Below are 23,767 nucleotides of genomic sequence, written 5' to 3' on the forward strand. Positions count from 1 at the left end.
ACACAGAAACGTGAGTGGCAGGGTGGGATGGCCGAGAGGCAGGAGGAGGAGGAGGAGGAGGAGGAGAGCGGTCTGGTGGCATTGGCGTTTCATTCATTAATACACGCACACAAACGTGCGCTGCCTGGAAAGCCACTGGAATGTTGCATGTTCCGCCACCACCAACTTCCAGTCTACGGGTTGGCTCCTTTGAGTGTGTGTATCCGTGTGTTTTAGTCAGTGTGCGTGCGCACTCGTCGCGCCTCCACACCACTTGGCAGCCTTCTGCCACCGCCACCGCCGCTGCTGCCGCTGCCCGAGCTGATGCTGCTTCTGCTGCTGCGGCTGCTGCTGCTGCTGCTGCTCTTGCCCCCAGTTACTGCAGCCTGAGCTCGGTCCATCCGAGTATCACTCATTCGTTCGCCGCCCGCCTCGCTGGTTCAGCTTTTCAGCTGCGCGTCCACGCCGAGTCGCCGTCCGTGCCATCCATCCTGGAGCGTTTATTCGTCGTGCCAGTGGTCTTCAGTTTGAGTGCTATCCAAATAGTGTCCAAATAACTTTGACAAGCGAATATGTTGCAAATTGTTGCTCCAGTGCCGTGACCAGAGCCCAATAAAAAAGTGACGGGGCCATTAAGCCGATTTTCGCCATTTCCATCGTAAACATAAAACTTGCTCGGCCGCAGCACATTTAAATTTGTTTAAAAATTGATTGCAAAAATGTGCTAGCAACAATTAGCATTCCTCGGTTCGCGGTCGTTACAGCGATTTTCTGTTACGCTGCGCCTCTCCAGTTGGGATTATCGACGGCTGCCCCACTGCAACAATACCAGCGGCAAAACGGATAGCTGCCAGAGGTGAGTGGCAGGCAGCAGATCCTTGCGATGAGTCGTATGATTCATAACCCTTCAAAGTAACCTTCCCTCCAAACACCAAACAAAAAGAAGTGTACAAGCAAACAAGTGAAATTCAATGCGAATTGTAGTAGGCGATGATCGAGGGAAAATGCATTTGAAAAACATGTGTACGACAAACAAAGAAGCCACCAGCCATGGCATCCAGAGTCCAGAGTCGTCATCGTCATCGTCATCGAGGGCATGTCACAGCCGCAGTCTGTAATATGACGCCCACAACCCGAGGCTGCCGTCGGCGGAGGTTACTTCTGCGCCGTCCCGAAACGAAAAAAAAAACAGAAATTATTCTTTAGCAACAATAACAATAAAACGAAATAATACAGCCCCGAAAAAAAACCCATAAACCGAAACGCCCCACTGCCAAATGCAAATATTAAGGCACAGCCACAAACATTTTATAATTATGAAAAGGGAAAAGCAGCAAATCGAATTGCGTTAAAAAGAAACCCCTCTCGGGCCAGACATTCCAGATCCTGTGTCGCTGTGGTCATCGGCCCGACTTTTCTACAGAATCCACTGTAGTCCCCATAAAAAACAAGTCAACTCAACGGTTCTTTTCGTTCTTTTTAATGGTCCCCGCTGCGGATCGATGGCATTATAGAGAGCAAAATCTGATACCAGACAATTTCGCCTGTTCATTAAGCTCCTGGCTCCACCTGCAAAACATTCGAGTTTTCTGACTTTTTCATTTGATATTATTTGGAACAGATTTTGGTGTTTAACTCAATAGTAATCTTAAATCTCAGATCAATATTATCTGTGTGTAGTGTGTATTTGTTAAAAAAAAGAATAGAGCAGGAAAAATCGGTTCTAAGTGTACTCTTTGAGTCATTTTAAAACGTTTCTTTCGCTCTTACAATAATGATGGTAGTACTTATCTGATTTAAAGATTTTGTTGATAAAAATAGCTATGGAAATGTCACGAGTATAATCATATAACGAGTATGTTGAAAGGAAAAGTGTCAGCTTCATCTCATATTCACATTTCAATAACAAAGACAAAGAAGACTTTGTCAATCTAAGTCCCAAATATATCCAAGTGTTCAGTCCGGTCAGGGTCCAGTCCAGCCGTAGAGACCAGGCTCCAGACGAGGTCTTTACAATGACCAACGAGAGTTGCCGAGACAGTATGCATTTCAAGTTGAATGTAGAATATGCAAATTGCGCATAGCTAATTTGCATTTATGACAAAAATAATAACTAATAATCTGGCAGGAGGGGGGTGACGGCGGACGGAAACCGAGACGGAGATGGAGACAGAGCAGGCCAGAGCCGCCCGGGCCGGACCAGACCAGACCAGACCAGGCGACAATGACACACGAAAGATATGCGGGAAATTTACTATAATACTTCCAGGAAGCCAGAAAGAGAGTGCCGACCCGAGAGGCGAAAAGCACAAACAAACAAAACAGCATTCGGCAAGGGATATTGGTGTTGTGCAGCGACCAGCGGTACCAGCGTTGTACCAGAAGTGACCATGACGGGTCGCCAACTCCACAACTCCACAACTCCACAAGTCCACAAGGTGTCGCGCGCGCCAAGCAAATTAGCGGCTGTGTCCAATTTGAAAACGAGCCTCAGACCCTCGAGAGGATGTCAGTCCTTTAGAAACCCAGACACATATATATTTATATGGCCATGTAGGAGTACATATGTATTTATGTGCCACTATGTGTGTGTGTGCATGCTGGTGTCTCTGCCTAGCCCTAGGGTCTCCTTGTCACGTGAAATCAAATCAAGCATTACAATTTCACGCTCAATCGGCAATGTAATTGAGCCGCACAGCCGTGCCTGTTCCTGTGCCCCATCACCAGCCCCTTGCAGAACTCCTTTCGGCATTCAAGGCCCAACTGCCGCCACTATGTCTGCCACAAATCCAATTGGTTGACATCGCCCTGCCACGAATCCGGGACTGAAGCGTTTTTCCGGTTGTGCAGCTTCCGTAAGAGTGGGTCGGGGGCAGCACTGGAGCGTGGCTTGCAGCTGGAGCAACAGTTGAACAATTTTCACACCCAAAAATTTGGATTATATATAGAATATTTTCTTAATTTTTACAGCTACTTGTTTATGGCCTAATTTATGCGCTCACACGAGCTGCAGCATCGTGGCACACATTTCCGTGTTTTGTTGGGCATTTCAACTCTGACGCTCAGCCTTGGTTTCGGGATAGTCCTGTCCGCATGTCCTGTGGCCATTGTTTAGATCACGTCCCCGCACCGATATCGAATCTGATCGATCTCTAACCGAAGCCGCAACTTTGTTTCCAAGTGAACAGCCACATAGCTCGGATACTTGCTGGTGTGTCCTTTGTGCCTGTTTCCTCGTCCTCCTGTTAGACTTCGTCTTGCCATCCCGCTATCGGATAACAGGCCCGCATACGCGTTTCATATTCATGCCTGTGCACATATCTGTATCTTTGGCGCTTCAAACTTGTAAGTTTTTCCCTCTTCTTGTGTTTATGAGAAAAGGGTTCGGGATTTTTGTGCCGAAAATATGGGAATCCTCGTGTCCAACTTGCATGTGTGCATACGAGTATTATGCGATCATCGAACGCCTTCAGATACGCATCTCGATCTGTGGGCCGGGCTGACATGCGAGCATGGGAATGCATGGGTTGAGGGATGCTTTGTCCCGGCCCCTAGACTAAGATCATAGAAATATTTCATCTCACAATCTTGTAATATATTTTTTTTTCTGAGAAGCGCTTTTTATTAATTTTTTTTGTGTAGTGATCTTTAATATTTTCATGTATTTTTCTTTGAAATGTTGGCATTACATTATGGAGAATGTATGTATTATAAATGATTAGATCCATGCTTGGTTAGATCCATCTATTTGGCTTTAAGTCTTTAACTCTTAAGGAGGTTCTTAAAAGGCTACAATTTTGATTCTTATATGCTTAATATCATCTTAAAAGGGCGGCTTTGTTTTAGACCCGATCTAGTTTTGTGTCTTGAATTCTGTTGACTTCGGAGGCGCCGGAGCCATGATTCACACTTTGTTTTACTATCTGAGGTGGGAGGGCCTACTGTATGTACTGTATATATGTACATATGTATGTATATCCGTTGAGAATATTTCAAATTTTTGCACGTCGAGCGATGATAGTGGCAGATTTAGCAGCAGAGGCCGTGGTAGAGCCAGCAACAACATCGCATTGCACAGCTGAGGGCGAAATTGTGCTTCACTTGCAAGAAAACACAAACGTCATAGCCGATTAGCTCATCGACGCCAGCACCATACAAAAAAGACAAAAAAAGAAGAAGCCAAAACATTGTAAGAGACAAATAGCAGCTGAAAAGAGCCAATATCGACAACGGCACCAGCCAACATCAACAAATCAGCAACACGTGCCACGGGGCCGGCTGACAAGTGCCAGAAGATACCAGGCGTGATCGGCCATAAGTCGATCAATGAATGAATCGCGTAAGACGAGAGTCCAAAGAGTGGAGTGACCACAGCAACAAAGGCAAGCGATGACTACAAAAAGGGCAGTCCAAATTTTAGTGCTGATCCAAGCATAAGCTCAGATAGTGGTACGAGTACATGCACAATATCTGATTCAGGGGTCAACTTTTGGCTTATATAACTTTTATTGTAAGAGTCTGGGGGGTACTGGCGTCGCCTTCTGATTGGGCTTGGCTCAGCAAATGTCGCGGCAAAGAAAGCCGAAAGAAAGTCGCTGCAGTTCGAGTGAAATGCAACACTTTTTGCCAACTCCGCAGAAGTCATGGCCGATCCGGGCTCGGCGGCTGTTTGTTTATTTTGAGCAGCGTCTTGGCCCCATCACATGTGACATTGTCCGCAGCGAAGGCGACATTGGAACCGTAGCCCCCGAGCCAAGAGCCAAGAGCCCAATCAAAAGTAATCTAAGGCAGAGCAAGCGGAGCAGAGCAGAGCCGAACCGAACCGTTCTGACCAGGGCAGCGTCGTCGGCGTCAGCGATGACGGCCGGAGCGTTTTAGTTGCGGTCAGCTTAGTGTCGAATCAAGTCGCACTGCACCCAGTGACCAAGTAGTTGCTGGAGTCGCTGTCGTCGTTGTCGCGCGCGTTTTATGTGGCATAATTTACGATCTCGCGGACGTTCTGCAACTCCAGAATCTTGGCCGTCGACTCCCTCAAGCGATGCAGCCTGCACTCAAAGCCACTTGCTTATGAGATGGATCCCAAAAGTAATCATTAGCCCCCGGACTAAGCGAGGTTTAGCGGGTCTGCAGCTGCATTGGCCAGCCCCTGCCCTCAGTGTGTTTGTTTTTACAGTGTCTCGGGGTTCTTGTTTTTCTGTTGTTCTTTTTTTTCCTCTTTTTTTGGTTCTCGTTTGTACTCGTATTGTTTGCATATACGGTAGCCACCGAAAATGATTTGTTTTGTCTGCCCCAGACGACAGGCAACACGCTGAAGGGTGGCGGAGGGGAGGTTTCCGGGCGGGGCCGATTTTGTCTGCCCCCGCAATCATGCCTCCTTCGGTGGCAAAGTGCATTTTGAGTTGTGTTTGTAAAATATTGAGTTACACTTTCAGTAGTAAAGCGTGGCAAGTGTGGACCGTTCTTTATGATGTGCATATAGGAAGAGAAAACCCTAAAATATTAGAAACAACTTTGGACGCGACTTAAAAGAGTGTCAAAATAAAGAACGTATCTTTGTGTTAGAACAATTATTAACTCGCAATGTCTTTTTCGTTGATGTCCATGTGAAAGTTTTTTTAAATTAAAATTGTATTGAAGTTAGCAAAACAAGGTTTTATAAACTTTGAAATTAAAGTTTGTCAAAGACTTATAAAATTTAAATTCCAAGAAAAAATACAAAAGTTTTAAAACAATTAAATTATTTCAGAAAATCATATTTTTTGTAAATCAGAAACGAACAAATTAAATACTTTTCGTTTTTTTTAAGCTAAGGATTTACAAAATTAAAAATTATATTGCTAAAAATAGGGAGAGATACATTTTTGAATATGTTTAAAAAAAAAAAACATAGTCTTAAATACAACAATACAGGGATTTTAGGGATTTTGTTGGATTGTAAGGTGAAGAAATACGCGACTTCAACAGTATATGTATATTTTAACATTATACTGTCACATTATATTTTAATTTGTTTGTCGTATTTAATTAGTTTTCTTGAGTACATATTTATGGACAAAACAGCAAATTTTAAAATGAGGGAAATAAACGAAATTTACATTTTTATGAGCTGCATAAAATGGTTAAACATTTCTAAAGGGGAAATAAAATATTTACGAGTTATTCAAGAAACGAAGAAAAATATGGCGGCCATGTCAATAGGAGGAAAACCCACTCGTGCACCAACACAATCGCAAAACTGACATTGAATTTTGACAAGCGGAAGAGCCCAACAGACAACACACACAACGACACAAAAAATAACGTGCGTAAGAGGAAAGGGAAATGGCTCAGAAAAGGAGAAAGATTTCGAGCAACGAGCGAAATCCAAACGATTGTCGGCCCCCAAAAAAAGGGCTGAAAGAGAAAGCTTAACACTCGAATGCCAGAAATGTTCGCTAATGGAGTGTAACGGCACACACATGCAGCGAGAGAGAGAGAGAGAGAAGGAGGCGCACGCATACCAGCATAGAAAACAAAATGAAACTCAAATAACAATTATTAAGGCGTTGCCAGACAGGCACACAACAATTATGCGCCTCTGTGTGTGTGGGCGGAGCGGCGGCGGTGAACAGGCGCGATACAACGGAAACAGCAACACAAATACAAACATACATAAACATTTTGTACACACTCGAACACACACACATGCACGCACACACCGCTGGCAGTTCCAGTTTGCCGTTCCAGGCCCGCGTCCCTCTGTATGTGTGCGTCTGTGTGTGTGGCACATTAAGCGCGCCAAGACAGCCAATGAGAAAATGTTGTTGGCTCTTCCGCTCTCGCTTGCGCTCGCTGTTTTTGTTTGCCAGAGGGTGGCATGTGACTGTATGAGTGTATCTGTGTGTGTGTCTTCTGTGTGTATGAGTTTGAAAACCTGTTTTTTTTTTTTTTGTTACACTGAACAGCATAACAGCAACAGCAGCGCAGCCGTATTGCAATGGTCGGTGAATGAACCGAAGAACGCAGCGCACAGTGGGATCGTGTTCTGTGGGTTTTCTGTAATCTGTTCTGTACACTCGATTGATCTGACTCAATTAAATCATACAAGAACTGGGAGTCAATATATTTTAGGTGTCTGTATTAACAACAAACTATCGAAATATATTGAAGTTTTATCTTGTTAAAACAGGAGAAAAGGGGTTGTGGTGTTTATTGATATATCGATCTGAAAAAAGTCCATTTTAAGCAAGAGAAATACCATTTAGTGTACAATAAACTATTCATTTGACATAATTTATATCAAACACTCCACGTTTTCCCTTCGATTTTCTTATTCTTCCCAACTTCTTGGTATCCGAGCGAAATACGTTTGAATCATTCAATTCAAACCACCTGATTGTGTCAAAAAGGACGCAAGATCTCATATTTTTAATATAATTTTAGTTTTTTTTTAGATTTGGATTTCTTAGATTTATATGAGAGAGTATTTGTATGTTTTTTATCCTAAAGTTGGGCTCGAATACATGGGGATGGTTTTTATTGCAATCTTTAAATATAAACATTGTTAAACTACAAAATACGCATATTTTATCCACATGAAAACCCCCGATTAGAGTTCTTTTTGTTATATTTTCCACCTCAGAAGTCACCTCAGAGGTCACCGAGAAGAAATGAAATCAAATTATTGAATACAACAACTTACCCAGCCCCATCCAAAGACATTTTGGAGTCCTCCCTCTTAAGTGTCAGCGACCTTTGCCATATCTATTTTGGTCGCTTATTGGTCGTCAGATGCACCACTGTGCCTGCCGCCTGCGTCCTAATGCTGCTCAAATGCTACCTGGGACTGAGACACCATTTTCTTATTCTCTCATTGTTGTTTCTTCTGTCAGCTTTATGGCTCGATAGATGATTGCTTGTGTGTGTGTGTGTGTGTGTGCGTGTGTGAATGAGTACCTTGTTTCCTGTGCTCGTTTGCTGTAGTTCTGGTCTTGTCTAGAATTTGATGCTTTTTATATTCTTTTGTGTCGTGCATTTTATGATGAATGCACTTACACACACATATACAAGCCCAGGGGTTTTGGTCTGAGGGGGCTGTTTGTTCTGGTCCCTCTTCTTCTTGTACTTATGCTTCTTGTTCCTACCACCATATCGGTGAGTGTTTATCTTGGTAGTTAGTATTGGTGCCGGCATATCGGTGTGCGCGCGTGTGTGTGTGCGTGTTTGACTTCCATAGAGGAAATCCGCTTAATGCTGTAATTTTGTTGCGCTGTTCAAACGAACACGTCGACTTTGATACGAGTAGTGTAACAATTTCCTGCATGAAAACTTGGTAATTCCTTTACTTTTAAACATTTAATGGGTTACGCCTTCATTTATCCTTAAGAGTATGGGGTTACTTTTGGTATTTTGGTATACCCATAGGCATTTGCCTTTCGATTAACCAGATGCACTATTTGCTTTTACTCTGAAAAGGTATTTTACGGATGCATATCGAAAAACCTATGCTTTTTATATCGTTTTATTTGCTTTACTGAAATCTTCTCTATTGAAAAGTGAACATTAAGACAAAGAGATTACAATATAATCAAAAGGAAATGCAAAAAAAAGTTTTAAATTCGGTTAATATAGAATATCAGGCAGACAGGCCACAGACCATAGGACAGACGACGGAACTTGCGATTGGTGATGATCGATGGCGATGATCGCAGCTCCCGTAGGTTAACGAACCATGAGAAAGTGCTATAGAAAAATTAATTAACTATAACACAACAAAGAATTCCTGTACGTTAAGAGATCTCGGCTCTGTACTGCTCCTTCACCAAGGGGCGGTGCTTAGCCTCACAGATATTTTTCATGTTGATCAACATAAGATATTAAATACTTCAAACTGTGCCGAAATCTAAGAACTGCCACTAATCATTTAGAACGCACCGCACCCTTTTATACCTAATTTAAAGTTAAGGCCCTAAAATCCCAAAATTTTCAACACCATTTTGAGGAGAACCAACTAATTGCCTAGGCTTAGGCACAATCTTTAAGAACTCAATTTCCTGCCGGATTTTGTGGGGAGGAAATCCTAGCCACGCCTGTTGATCCTCCCCCGAGATGGAAAAGTCAGATATTTTTAGCCCGCTCTGGCCCCCAAAACTGAAGTGTCAGCATTTGATAATAAAGTGAAAAGTGTCGTAAATTTCAAGGTGAGGGTTGCCGAGCGATACTCGGAAAAACCATAAGTATATTTATATATATGTGCATCTGTCTCTGTGTGTGTGTGTGTGTGTAGTACAAAAATGGATACATTAAATATGGCTGCCTTTCACTTAAAGTTTTCATTTGACTTTCAGAACAGTTTCCGAAAACGATTCAATGACGGCTATTTTTTTCTGGCTTTATTTTCGCTTGCATAAAACGAAATTATAGCAACAATGGAATTTTAATGCCTTGTATATATGCAGTTGTATGTGTGCGTGTAGTATTCATCGTATATGTTGGTGTGTATGTATTCATACTCGTATAGGTATCTAATGAAACGTGATTTTCTCTAAAACGTGACTTTGTATTGATTTTTCTCCAGCCATACTTTTGTTTCATTTTACACCCAGCGCAGCGACTGAGCCTCAGAATTTCTTATTTTTGTTGTAGTTGTTATTCATATTGTTGCTGTTGTTGTTGTTGCCTCTGCCTGCACTCTTAGTGCAGCAGCAAAATGGTATCGTAAACTGCTAAATGAATACGCAGTAGATTGACTTCTGAATAATTTCGATACGAAATAGAGTCATTACCAAGGGGACTAGGAGATCCAGAAATGTGGGCTAAAAGAATGAAATATGAGTAAAATACACTGTTGAAATTTATTTCATAGCAAGAAATTATATGTAAAATATTAGTATTATTTTAAGCTCATTGTTACATAAAATTTTGTTTAGTTTTTAGCAGCAATTGGCTTAGAGTTCCTTCAGGCTATCATAATATATATAATATATATTTATAATAAAATTACTTGGCAGAATAAGAACTGGCTTATTGGACTGACTTGTGTATAATACTGTTGTTCCTTTGCCTATGAAGCTTAAAAAAACCTCCTTGAATGCTATAGTTTTTATTATTATTTATTAAATTATAAAATGGTAGAGATCCTTTTCTTGTTAAAGAAATATGGAGAGTTAGGGAAATCTACGCCTGGATAATACTGCCGAATTGGTCTTCGAAAATATTTTGTTTAATGTGACTTAAATTTGTTAAATATTCTTTTATAAACGCTTAATGTTGTATTACAAGTAAGCACTCGAAATACTTGATAGTTGTGCTGTTTGTCCAAGTTCTATTTGTAACACTATGCTGACACCATTGTTCCAGTCGGTCTATTTGCCAGTTTCCACGTACATATTTGTTCAGTGTCCACCATCAGCGATGGTAGCCGGGTCCAAGTGCAGCATGGACCCATTGTTGTTCCTGCTGCCGTTTCCCGCTGCCGTTTTAGAGCAAATTCAAAATCAAATTCAAATTTATAGTGAACATCACGTACTGACAACGGCCAACAATAACAACAATAGGCGGCGGAGGCGGCTCGGGCCAGTGCCACTTTGGGCTGCATGTCCAGGTCGGATGTGCTCGGATACGTACTTCGCCCCTGTAAGTGATAATGGAGGTGTTTGGGTATTTACGCGTAGGTGAGGTCGGACAGAGGACAAGTGTACAGTACAGATGCTGAATGCTGGGCACAAAATTATGATTATCGATTTGACCCTCGGAAGTTGTTTCTGTGCGCGGCCAACATGTTGACTTGTTTGATTTCCCAAGGAGACCGACAGACGGGTCGGTCTGCTTTCGAAGGGACTGGGGCAGGGATAGGGACAGGGACGGGGACAGGGACGGGGATGGGTCGGTTTTGATGCTGGTGCTGGGCCATGGGGTTCTTGATGCCGACGCGGCCCATCGGCCATTTGGTTGCAAGTTTGTATTGTTGATCGATTTTACGTGATATTTTCGAGATTTTCCGTATTTATTGCTGGCTGCTTCTCTCCTGCTGCCGATGGTACACATTCTGCTGCTGCCGTATTTGTTGTTGCTCTGCTTGTTTTTGTTGTTTTTTTTTTATTTCATTTGAAAGTTTACTTTCGCATTTTGAACGCCTCATCGCTTTACGTACGTATTTGCTCTATGTACGAGTATACCCACTCCATTCCATTCCCCTGGGGATCGGATCGGGAGCTGTGAACCGGGAGCCCTGCCTGGGTCTCTGCCTGTGTGTGTTGGACAAACACAAATAAAATACATGCATAATTATTTTTGAAAATATAGTGTAATGAAAACAGTGATTATGATGTGTTGGTTGATTATTATTACGATTATGGGCTTGGTCAGTCGGCTCGATTTGGTTTTATTTGCTTTCACTTCGCTGCTTTCGCATTTCAGACTGCTCGTCGATGTTTGCCCTGGGGCTTGCATCGGGATTTGTTTTACTTTTGATTTATAAAGAGCTTTATGCACAATAATTTACCGGATAAATAGTAAATAAATGCAATCAGCAACAATTCCCAATTGTGGTGGGACATTGGGCGAATTTTTGCCTGGTTTTCAGTTAAAATTTACATATAAATTTTCATATGCATGTTTTTAAAAATGCTTATTACTAATACTCTGGAACTCGATTGCGCTATTCGTTTGCTATTTGTGGAGTATTCAAATTAAATTTTCACTGCGACATTTTTACAGAGATTCAAATATTCAATAAAAGTTGATTTAAAATGAATTTATTAGAATTGTACAATTGGAATCTCCTTTTATGATCCCATTTAATCATAAGTTTACTTATGAAACCAGAATGTCTTCTTCTAAGGGACTATATCTGTCTTACATATGTATGTATGTCGTATTATCTATACGAGTATAAAATATGAATGCTCTTTTTAAATATAGGAAACCTAGTTGATGTACAATAAATTATCTGAAGAATTTCAATATAAAATGAATTTTGATATCGTGAATATTAATTTGAAAATGTCTATAAGTAAATATGTATATTTATACACTTTTCATTCCTGAGATCTTATTAGCAAAAAAACATTACGTACCATTGAGAAAATATATTTGACAGTGACAAAATTTGTATGTATAATTGTTGTACCTAAGTCTATAACCGAAACGATTATTCCGACTTCCCCTGTGATAGTTTTATGCTTTTGCAGACTTCCTGGATTATTCGGGAATATGTGCTAAACGTTTTGGCAGATATTCTTTTATCGTTCTTGTGACATCATGTGATTGTTGTGCGTCATTTGGTAAATTTTTCTGCGAACTCTGGTGTCCTTAGCGAAAATCCTTGCTTTATTCTATGGCCATTAACCATTATGCTAATCAATAGGCCGTTCTTTGCATACATTAAGGCGCCATAAAAGAGCCAATTGTAGTCATAACCCCAAACTCCAACAAAATCAGTAACACCAACAACAGCAAGACAGGAGGCCAGAAACAACGACAACTGTGCGCAATTAGCGGATTTGGGCAACCAAAAACAAAGCCAAAGCTAGGGCCTTGTGTTCCCTCGGTTTTTGGTGGTGGTGGTGGTGCTGGTGCTGCTGCTGCTACTGGCTTCGTTGTTGTTGGCATGACCGTCGTTACTTGTTATTGCAGGCAATTAAAAACGTACGCCCAACACCCCCACACACACACACACACACACACACACAGAGCAGAAAAACAGAGAGCAACTCGAACCCAAGGAACATACCCCTCGGATTGCATAAACTTTTGTTTGATAATGTTAAAGTGCCGCGCAAACAAATCAAAAAGCATATTGAAATTGGGTTAATGTACGGAGGCAGTCACGGGTCTGGTCCGGGGCTAAGGACACTGCGCCGTTGTTTGCTTTACGGGTTATAATCCGAAAATTAAGCGCGAGCTGAGCATTAAAATTTGCGACCCATTCGCTGGTGGTGCCACCACTGGCAACTGCTCGATTGGAGTGGATGGGGGGGGGAGAGGAGGTTGGTGTTGGGTCTGTTGGCCCCTTCAACGTCGCGACGCCGACTGTTGTTTCAAGATAAAAACTTCATGTGCGTTGGAAAAACACAGGAAAAGAGCAAATGGTTCAGGGAGTGGGTGTCGGCCAAATGGGTGAACATTTCGGCAGGAACAGGGAACACTGAACAGTGAACAGTGAACAGGAGCGACTCTTATCGGGCCGGCAAGAGTGTTACAATGGCATATGTTACGCACATTGAAAACGTATGTTGAGTTTTCCGCCTGCTGTGGCAGCTTCCCACCTGATAGGACTGGTCGTTTGCGGGTGCTGGTGCGGGTGTGTGGGAATCTCTGCTGTGGCATGTACCTGGTCCTGGCCATGGTCCTTCTCCCTCTCTCTCTCTCTCGCTCGCTCAGTGGCTTTCTCACACTTCCTGGACATGTGCTGACTGTTTTCGCCGTTTTTCCCGCATGGTTATCAATCGGCCGATTGGAAATCCCCGCTAGACTCGCTAGCGTGAGAACTGACCAGCGGGTTTTTAACATATTCGTACCTGTCGAGGATGTTGATGGGAATGTGACTCAGGACGAGGACGAGGATGAGGATGCCCGCCGCATGCCGAGAAGCGCCGTGGCCGCAACTCCCACATTAGAATCGGCCCAGCGGAAGGTGACCAAGGGTCCAATGTCCCTCTAATTGCTTTATGGACTCTATAGTTTCCTCTTCCCATGCTCTGCAGCGTGGGAACGTCTAACATCTTACCTGTCCCCGGAGGCCACTCCTACGCAATCTTTCCATCCTCTCCATCCATCCAACACTCTCCATTTTGGCCGCTGTCTTCTCTGTAGTTCAAGTTCAGTGTGAATATTCGTGTTGACTTTATTTTTAAACTTTTTTCATTTGTTTTTAGTTGGCCTGTGTTTGCCTCTAACCAGATTAAGGTCAAGTTGGGAAGGGAGGGGAATTTCTCAGTTTCGGATCGGCTCATTGGGAGGCTAGTCGAAGCGGGAGTTGAGTTTTTATACACTTTCCGGGAAGCACTGGCTAGTGATTTATTTATTCTTCTACACTTTAAATATGAGAATATTTAGTTCCGAGAAACCACATGACACCATTAACATTGAGCTTAATACGATATAAAATTATAATTTTTTTTGTATCTACATTCCTCTGTTCATATGTAAAGAATTTTTCTTTATTTATGGTTAAAAATTACTGTATAAATATTAAGGTTTGACTTCCCAGATTAAGCTTTAACAAATGAAGAAAAAGATGGAAATATTTTTTAAATGTTGATAAAAAATATTAAAATACAATACGGCCGGGTACCTTTTAACGTCCAAAACTGATTTAATGTAACTTTTCATAAGTGATTATCCATCACTCGACTCATCTTTCCCACTCAAATTTTTTAAGATCGGTAATCAGAGTACAAATACCGTGATTCATACCGTGATTAAATGAAATTCTTTTGAAATTCAGATTTGTTTATCTATTTGTGTATTTTATTTGTTATTTATTCAGAAAAATAACATTCATATCGGAGAAGACGGTGTTAAGCCTTTCATTATCATTATTATTATAGTTATCAAAATCATGGAAGAAATATGGAAATATGAATACAACTTTTCTCATTTTAATGAAGTGGTTTTTTATCTTTAAAACTAGATAAGACTAGTTTCTGTCTAAAAATATGTATAAAATTGCAATTATATTTTATTATATTTATTCTTCATTTATTTTTTGCACTTTTTATAGAAATAGTACATTCAAATGTATTGATAGGTCTGAACAGTGATCAGAATAGTGAAAGTGGACTTTTTTTTAGAGTATTTGATGGTCAGTTAATATTTAAAAAACCTCGATATGTGTGTACATGATAATGAGCTGACTGTGTCTTTGATTTCCTTCTTCTATAATTGAAGTTCTGACTTCCGTTTCTTTATGATTGAGCTTATACCCATGAGAATCAATGGTGATACATACATCATTCGATCTGACTTATTTATACGAGTACGAGAATTAATATGAAATGCTAAAGAAGAGCGAATATCCTGAATCATTTGTGACCCACTTAGGGATCATAAACTATCTTATTAGCTGGACTCTCGCACAATTCGCAGATGCTGCTCATCCCTGTAACTGACTCCTGACTTCCGTCCGTCGAGGGTCCGCGGGTCGAGGCATTTATAAGAGTCGCGGCCCAAATGAAAACGCCTTTTTCTCTCATTCAATAGAGGAGAGAAGCTGCCTCGCCGGCTGCGGTGCTGCGGCTGATGGCGGGTACTTCAGACGCGCATGTTGCCACATTTGCGTTGCGGATTAGCGGAGAATGCTCTTTAGGATTATGATCATTGAGCAAATCTGTTGCTCCTGCGGGTGTGCGAGTGTGTCCCGTGTGCGTAACGGATGTCTGCAATTGCCTCAATATCTGACTCTTGACAAATGTTTCATTTCTGGTGTGGCCGATACTGAAGGCTTACATTTCGGGCAGTGCTTGGAATCGGAGACTACGTGACCTGAGTCAATAAACTTGTAATTACGTGCAAATTCTATTCAGGCTTTAAAATCTAGGTAAATGGCCAAGTTCTTTAAAATACTCAAAAAATAAACCGTACGAAAGGAAAGAAGGAGAAATAAAGCAGCAGGAGCCCATGGCTTGGAATTTGCCAAAACTGCGCCAAAATCACGTTCGAAACTATCAATGGAAAGACAACGACCGGCCACATGGCGACGCTGGCTGTGGGTCATCCTGAGCAGAGAATATACATACATATATATGGAGAAAATGTATATATAACTCATCTCCCTCTCTCTCGTTTTGTGTGTGTGTGTGTGTGTGTGCGTGGGCCATCATTTGTCTATTATGTTTATATACATATGTATGCGTGTATATAAAAGTCAGACTCCTGCGGTTGGCAAAGTCAACCTGTTGAATGCAGGAGTCAGGCCGAGCGAGATGGCACGACCGGCTACTTCCGGTTGCCATTCGGGTCGTGCCAGAGGATCAGAAGGCTCAGAAGTATCAGGGCAAATTAGTAACATTGCAAAAAGTCAATTGGCCTTACAGGTAGAATCCAGTTCAGTCGCCGCCAGCCAATGGCAGGTTGCAGCCCCGCGACAGGTAGATAGATCAGCCAGAGGCCGGTTCGAGCGTTGTTAAAACTGCTTGTCCTGGCCGAGAGCAGCTCAGTTACAAACAGGTGATCGCAGGAGCACGAGCAAGTGCTAAAGGACTGCTCACGATCCATTTCGAGACATTGATCCACATATTTTCCAAAAAAAAATGACAAACCAACGCAAAGTCCGCAAGGATTCTTACGAGAGCAGATTGCACGGTTGGTTTCAGTTTTCCGTTGGGTTTTGGGAGTAGAGTCGAGTTTTTCCTGGCGATGTGTGTACCAGATTTGACAACGATTTGTGTCTACTTCTCTTTTTCGTTGCAGATATAGCCAAAACGTGTGCCATGAAGGAGAAAAGCAAAAATGCGGCACGCACGCGACGTGAAAAGGAAAACACGGAATTCTGCGAATTGGCCAAATTATTGCCACTGCCAGCGGCGATTACATCACAGCTGGACAAGGCCTCCGTCATCCGGCTGACCACATCCTATTTGAAAATGCGCCAAGTGTTTCCCGATGGTAAGCTCAACCTGACAACGAAAACTTCCTGCACAGCTCTTTCCGGATCGGATCCCTCAATCGGGCGGGAACTCACTTAATTGCCGCTCAATTTGGCTCTTGGTTTTTCATCTCCCGGCCCGGCCCGGTCCGGGTGTCGCCCCGTGGCTATGTCAAATGATCCGGAATGTTTGACAGCCACGCGACCGCCACGCTCATTATGGAGTTACGTGTCCACGTATCCGCACAGCGGGATATGTTCCTTTTGTTGTTCTGTTGTTTTTTCTGACCCGTTCCGTTCGCAATCGGAATCGGAGGCTAAAGAAATTTCAAGTTTAAACGGCGACGCGGTGTTTGTTTAAAGCATATGTTTGGCAGGAGGACAGCGAGGACAGCCAGGGAAAACCACTCAACAATGGGCAGACAATAAACAGTCGAGCAGTGCCAGGAAGTGGGTGGGAGAGTGGGTGGCTAGTGGCTAGTGGTGGGAGGCTAAAACACAATGGCGGCTGTTGTTTCACTCAAAAAGCAACGAGCAACGAGAGCCGGACTGGAAGTGGGTGGCCAGTGGGTGGCTTGTCTCTCCATCCCTCTCTGGGGGAGTGTGCGCTGCTGAGATTTTCTGCTGACGAAGAGGGTTGCGCTGCACAACAGCAGGGGCGGGGGGAGGCTGAGCATGAGACGGGGCTGGGGCTGGGGGTGGGGTTGGGAGAGGACGACTGAGTGAGGCGTTTGGCTGGTGTCGTTCCCATTGTTGCGGGCCGTTTTGTGCTTTTCTTTTCTGGCTTTATTGAAATAATTATTTTAATAATAGGCAACAAACAACGACTACCGCCAGGGCAGGGCCGAAGCCGAGCAAGGAGCAAGAAGGCACCAAGTACATGCCATACATAGATGACAATACATGGGACAAGTACATGTTTGAGGATGAGGATGAGGATGTGGCTGAGGATGCGGATGTGGTGTGAGGCATGGGGTGGGCTGTGAATGGGCCACCTACGGCGCTCGATGACTTTAATTGGGAATAATATTTAGACGTCAGCAGTGGCAAGTAGGGCGCTGCTTGATGCTTCCGATGGTGGGAACTTTGCGAATTAAGCTATGCCCATGCTGACTGCACGAGCAATTAGGTTGTGTAAGGCTCAACTCACGAGAATCTCTAATCCTTGCAGGACTCGGCGAAGCTTGGGGCTCCTCGCCGGCCATGCAGCGCGGGGCCACCATCAAGGAGCTGGGCTCCCATCTGCTGCAGACGCTGGACGGCTTCATCTTTGTGGTGGCGCCGGATGGCAAAATCATGTACATCTCGGAAACGGCCTCCGTGCACTTGGGTCTTAGTCAGGTGAGTGTCGCCCGCTCTTTTGATTTGACGTGATTTATGCGCATAAATTGCCGGGCATCGCCAGGACGCCCGGATGGATGCCTTTTTGTATCCTGTCGGCCACTTGGATTTGCAAGTCAATGGGCCACGACGCACGAGGCGTTGGCGCATCAAAAGGCGCGGCCCTTGGAGCCCGTCAATTCATTTGCATTTGCATTTGCCACCAACTAATTGGCACTCACCACATCTCACCTCAATTTCTGCTTGGTTTTGTCTCTAATTTGTGCATATCCTCTTCTTTGGCCAGGTGGAGCTGACGGGAAACTCGATATTCGAGTACATACACAGCTACGATCAGGACGAGATGAATGCCATACTGTCGCTCCATCCGCACATGCACCAGCATCCAGTGAGTAGACAAGAAACAGCAATCTCTGGCCTCTCTTTTCCTCTCCCACTCTGCGATCACTCAAATGTTGTACTCACGCCTCTCAACCCCCTACAGCTCGCACAGACGCACACGCCCATCGGAAGTCCCAATGGTGTCCAGCACCCGTCCGTCTACGGCCACGACCGCGGCTCGCACACCATCGAGATCGAGAAGACCTTCTTCCTCCGCATGAAGTGTGTCCTGGCCAAGAGGAACGCGGGCCTCACCACCTCCGGCTTCAAGGTATGTCCGATTGATCCTACAGCCTGCGCCGTTTATCCATTAATATAATTGTGGCTCGTTTAGGTGATACACTGCTCTGGCTATCTGAAGGCTCGCATCTATCCCGACTGTGGGGATGGACAGGGCAGCCTGATACAGAATCTCGGCCTGGTGGCCGTGGGTCACTCGCTGCCTTCCTCTGCCATTACAGAAATCAAACTGCACCAGAACATGTTCATGTTTCGGGCGAAGCTGGACATGAAACTGATCTTCTTCGATGCGCGGTAAGTTGTTGGTTCTAAAGAAAAGCCTGTTACGAGTGGGCGAAGGGAGACCTTTCGAATTCTATAGATGTGGGCTGTGGTTAGATGGAATTCCTTGACATTTCTGCATACATCTTCGAATGTGTCTCCACTTTAAGCCCAGTACATTCGACACTAGACAAATATTTAATCGGGCCGCAGAGTTTCCTTCCAAGCCTACGGAAAAAAACCTTACAGCAACCTCCCCCAAAAAGATAATGCTTTCAAAGGACTAGAAAAAAACCATAAAAAGGGAAGAATGTAAAGAAAGGGGAAGAATAAAAAAGGAAATGAACGCAAGGAACGGGGCGACATGACAAAAAGAAAAACAAATCATTTCCCTCTTGAGCTTGATTTTGCCTTTGTCTGCGTGTGTGTTGGTGTTGGTGTCGGAGAGGGAGCGGGATGGGGTGTGGGATGTGGGATGTGAGGGGCTGCGGGGCCAAAAAACCAGCCCACTTTGTCTGACATTATTGTCACTCAATTACCCTCATGATGTTGCCCTGACGCGCCAGCGTATTGGAGTCTGTTCCACTCTGGACCCTTGCTGCCGTGCAGAGCAGCGCAGAGCAACCCCAAAGTGGGAAAGAAAAAGCCGCCCCTTTGGCCCTTGGTTTTTCTGCATAATTGAATTGAACAAAAGTTGACAAAAGTAAACCGGGAAAATACCAGGAAAGCACCAACACAGCACAGCACAACACAAGAGGGGAACCACCAATGTCCGCTCGCTGTTTAAATAAGCGAATCTGCGCCCGTTTGGGCCTAACCTCAAACTGGAAATGTTTGTAGAGCTCGAGCATAACCTCAACTGACGTCGGTTGTTTATTTGCTTACAGAGTATCGCAGCTAACCGGATACGAGCCGCAGGACCTCATTGAGAAGACGCTGTACCAGTACATCCATGCCGCGGACATCATGGCCATGCGCTGCTCCCATCAAATCCGTAAGAAAACAAAGCCTCGATAAGACCCCAACCACTTAGCCGTACTAACCGAATCCGTTCTCCGTTTAGTGCTGTACAAAGGACAAGTTACCACCAAATATTACCGCTTCCTGACCAAGGGCGGCGGCTGGGTCTGGGTGCAATCCTACGCCACGCTGGTGCACAACTCGCGCTCCTCGCGCGAGGTCTTCATTGTGAGCGTCAACTACGTGCTGAGCGAACGAGAGGTCAAAGACTTGGTGCTGAACGAGATTCAGACGGGCGCGGTGAAGCGGGAGCCGATCTCGCCGGCAGCCCAGGCAGCCGCAGCGGCGGCGGCGGCTCAAGCGGTTGCCTCCGTCCCCGTTCCCGTTCCCGTACCCGTATCAGTATCCTTGCCCGTGCCCGTGCCAGTGGTGGTGCCACAGTGTGCGAGTGTAGCGGCTCCGGCGCCGGGCACGCCGGTCAGCCTGGCCCTGAGTGCCAGTCCCAAGCTGGATCCCTACTTTGAGCCGGAACTACCGCTCTCCGTGCAGCCGCAGCCGCCCAATGCCGTCACGCCCGTGCCGGCCAACAACAATCCCAGCAGCAACAACAACAATGGGGTGTGGCACCATCACCAGATGCAGCAGCAACAACAGCAGCAGCAGGGAGGCAGCATGGACCACGACAGCCTCAGCTACACGCAGCTGTACCCGCCGCTGAACGACCTGGTGGTCAGCTCCAGCAGCAGTGTGGGCGGGGGCACAGGCTCCAGCGCCGGCGGCGGATCAAGTGCCTCAGCTTCGTCGTCCGGGGTCTACTCCACGGAGATGCAGTATCCGGACACCACAACGGGCAGCCTGTACTACAACAACAACAACCACTACTACTACGACTTCGATGCCACTGTGGACGTGGCCACCTCCATGATCCGCCCCTTCTCGGCCAACTCGAACAGCTGTTCGAGCAGCTCGGAGAGCGAGCGCCAACACTCCACAGGCAACGCGTCGATCGTGAACGGCACCTCGCCATCGCAGACCACCTACAGCGATCTGAGCCACAACTTCGAGCTGAGCTACTTCTCCGACAACAGTTCGCAGCAGCAGCAGCAGCAACAGCATCTGATGGATCATCAGCACTTGCAACAGCAACAGCATCAGCGTCTGCAGACGCAACAGCAACAGCAGCAGCAGCACCAACAATACCAACAGTCACAGTACGGAATGCCCCACCATCAACAGCAGCAGCAGCAGCAGCAACAGCAACAGCAGCAGCAACAACGGGTTGTCAGCGACTTTGCCGAGAGTTTCAAGAGCGTGAATGCCGCTGCGGCGGCCGCGGCGGTGGTGGCCACGCCCCATTACACCAGTGTGATTGTGGAGCCGCAGCACTATATACCCAACGATTTTGTGCATTAGCAGCGACTAATTGTTGCTGCTGCTGCTGCTGTTGTTGTTTCTAAAACAATTCAGGCGGCGACCTGTCGCCCGCTGCCCATGGCCAGGTCAGGTCTTATTGGTCTATTGTTTGTGCATCTCTGATATATCAGTTCCATTTGTAATATGTGGCAGAGCCACCTCCATATTGGGAATGCAAACTTTTTGCAAGTCTCCCGCTGTCTCTCTATCTCTTCTCTTATTTATTGCATACTTTCTTTTTCCTTTGAGAAGAAATGAATGGAAATGTGAACGATGGAAACGGAAAAATTCTTGTTAACAAATGCAAAAGCAAATACAAATTCTATATTAAACTTTAGTGCTAAGACCTAGCTGTAAGATGTTCATACAAACTAACTTAAATGAATTGCACATACTTATAAATAAATACATACACACATAAACACAGGCATACATACGGCTCTCTATAAACACCATACATACGAACATACTCACACGCGATCTGTAGTAAATGGATAAATATGGAATAAAGTGTAAATAGTCCAGGGTCCGCTCACTGTGCAGATATCTAAAATGATCTTCATAAGTACATACGTAACTGTAAATGTAAAATTACCTATTAACGCGAATTTTTCTAATTTGAATAAACAAATTATTATGTGGGTGAACAATAAAGAGATAAGTATTCAATTGTTCCGATCGTTTTAATAGCCCCATATCCCACGATATGGAAGATTTGGTTCGAGTTTTTATTTAATTATATAGTTTTAGTTACAAATTCAAATGTTCATTGCAAATAAAATGTTTATTCAGTTATTTTTTAATGTGGAGAATTTTTTTAAATTTCCTTTTTTTATATTAATTAAACCAAAGCAACCAAATATGGAATACAACAGTCTATCATCGTTTTGTTGTGCTAAATCTTATTTCCCGATGCAAGACAGAATGGATATAAGAATGAAATAGTTTTATAGTTCAGTTCACAATGCAGTATAGAAACAACAAGTATGCCAATTGTTGGAGAAACGCAAACGAAATCATCTGATTGGTTGTCGGGTTTTCGGCCGCAAAAAGAATAAGGTGCGGAAATACATTGGGTATTTCCCTATAGTCTGTACTCAAAGAGTACCGACGTACCGTACCATTTCAAACATGAGTTATTTTTATTCAAATAGATCATTTGCAATGCATTTGGACTATTTTTTGAATACAAGATCCTACATTAACACATCTAAAAGACTAAATATTTTCAATTTACAGCGTTACTATTTCGGCGTGTGAATTCGTCTGTGAAACACAAACAAAATGGCGCAGCTCCTTCAAATTTTGACAGGAATCAGCTGATAGATTCCTTTTGACAGAAGCAGTGTTTCCCTGTCAATTACGAGGCGGGAAATTCAAAGGTCACGGAACAGCTGCTGAACAGCCGTCGTAAGATTTGACCCCTTGGAACTTATTTTGTGGATGTATTTGAAGGGGGAAGTGTACGCCAGGTTTCTTCGGGCCATTGAAGAGCTCAAAGTAAACTTTCGTGCCGAAATCATCGCTATATCGTGACACTGCAGAAAAGCGCCATCTGCTACCACCTAAGCGCTGCCGGATCATGAAAAGTGTTCATGTTCGACTGAAGGTGTCTCTGTTGCAAGTTGTAGTTCATTACTACATGTTAATGTAGAATGTAAGATTTACGAACATTTGAGTGTTGCAAAGTTTCCGATTTCACACATTAGTTTGAAGCGTTTGGCGCCAAGATAAAATATGTAATAAAGAACATTTAATTGAAAATTTCGAGATAAAACTATATTTGAACTATGGGTTTTTCCTTGTTTGATTTACTTTAAACGATTCATGGCAACTTCTATCGCCTCGACTTGCTGCACTCATAGCTAATGAAAACTAATCGAAGCCTCGTGTCCGCCTCAGCTGCTGCCCCGCCCATTATTCATTTGGCTTGCTTATTGGAAAAGCCAGTTCTGGTGCAGCACAACACAAACATGTAAGTAACCCTTTAGGCCAAACTTTTGTTGCTGGCCAGGGATAGTGTCAAGTCGAGCCGGGGTCGTTTCCCCCCGTGTGTGAGTTGTGTGAGTGAGTGCCATTGATTTATTGCCTGCCATTTGTGTGCCGGCCAAGTAGGCTTTTTCAGAGATGTGCTATCTGCAGATAAGTCCGCCCTGACCGGACCCTTAGGCCGGGCTAATTGTCGTTTTTCAATTGCCACAAATACTCGTACTCCTGGGGGAAGAGGTATTTGCACACTGTGTTGCAATGCCGGGCCCTTTGCTAATTTATTTCTTGAAGCATTTGGAAAGTTTTACGCCTCGCCTGCACATAGACCGCAAATTATTTAATTGCCATCGGGCCATGCCCCCGAAAAAAGATCCAGGAATACGTACATACATACGTACATATATCCAAGAGTCGGAGACAGAGTCGGGGTGCGGTTGGGGTTGGAGCCGATGCTTTTCCTTTTGCCATGCTGCTCAAGGACTCCTCTCCTCCTAGATGCAATAATTTAAGTGCAAGCAAACCGCAACTTTCTGGCTGAAGCACGCACACAGACTCCGCTTCTCCTGGCCCGCCTTGCCCTGCAACGGGTCGATGTCGACTCAACTTGGCCCAAAAAGAGACAGAGATGGGGATACA

The 23,767-nt window shown here is 44.2% G+C and overlaps 1 protein-coding gene across 3 annotated transcripts; it reads left to right on the top strand.

Annotated features, from left to right (window-relative positions):
* Window positions 1-219: 219 nt before the first annotated feature.
* LOC108155997 (protein single-minded) lies at window positions 220-21,945 on the top strand. Of its 3 annotated transcripts, none has more exons than XM_017287197.2 (8): window positions 220-835; window positions 16,372-16,566; window positions 17,718-17,887; window positions 18,174-18,275; window positions 18,372-18,539; window positions 18,603-18,802; window positions 19,657-19,763; window positions 19,833-21,945. In XM_017287197.2, the coding sequence occupies exons 2-8, from the start codon at window positions 16,392-16,394 to the stop codon at window positions 21,140-21,142; spliced, it is 2,232 nt and encodes a 743-aa protein (XP_017142686.1). In that variant the 5' UTR covers window positions 220-835; window positions 16,372-16,391; the 3' UTR covers window positions 21,143-21,945. The 3 variants fall into 3 exon arrangements, with proteins under 3 accessions (XP_017142686.1, XP_017142685.1, XP_017142684.1); XM_017287196.2 differs by lacking the exon at window positions 220-835 and adding an exon at window positions 4,849-5,064; XM_017287195.2 differs by lacking the exon at window positions 220-835 and adding an exon at window positions 15,942-16,263.
* Window positions 21,946-23,767: the final 1,822 nt, after the last annotated feature.

This window comes from Drosophila miranda, chromosome 2, assembly GCF_003369915.1.
Source record: "Drosophila miranda strain MSH22 chromosome 2, D.miranda_PacBio2.1, whole genome shotgun sequence".
Classification (NCBI taxonomy): Eukaryota; Metazoa; Arthropoda; class Insecta; order Diptera; family Drosophilidae; genus Drosophila; species Drosophila miranda.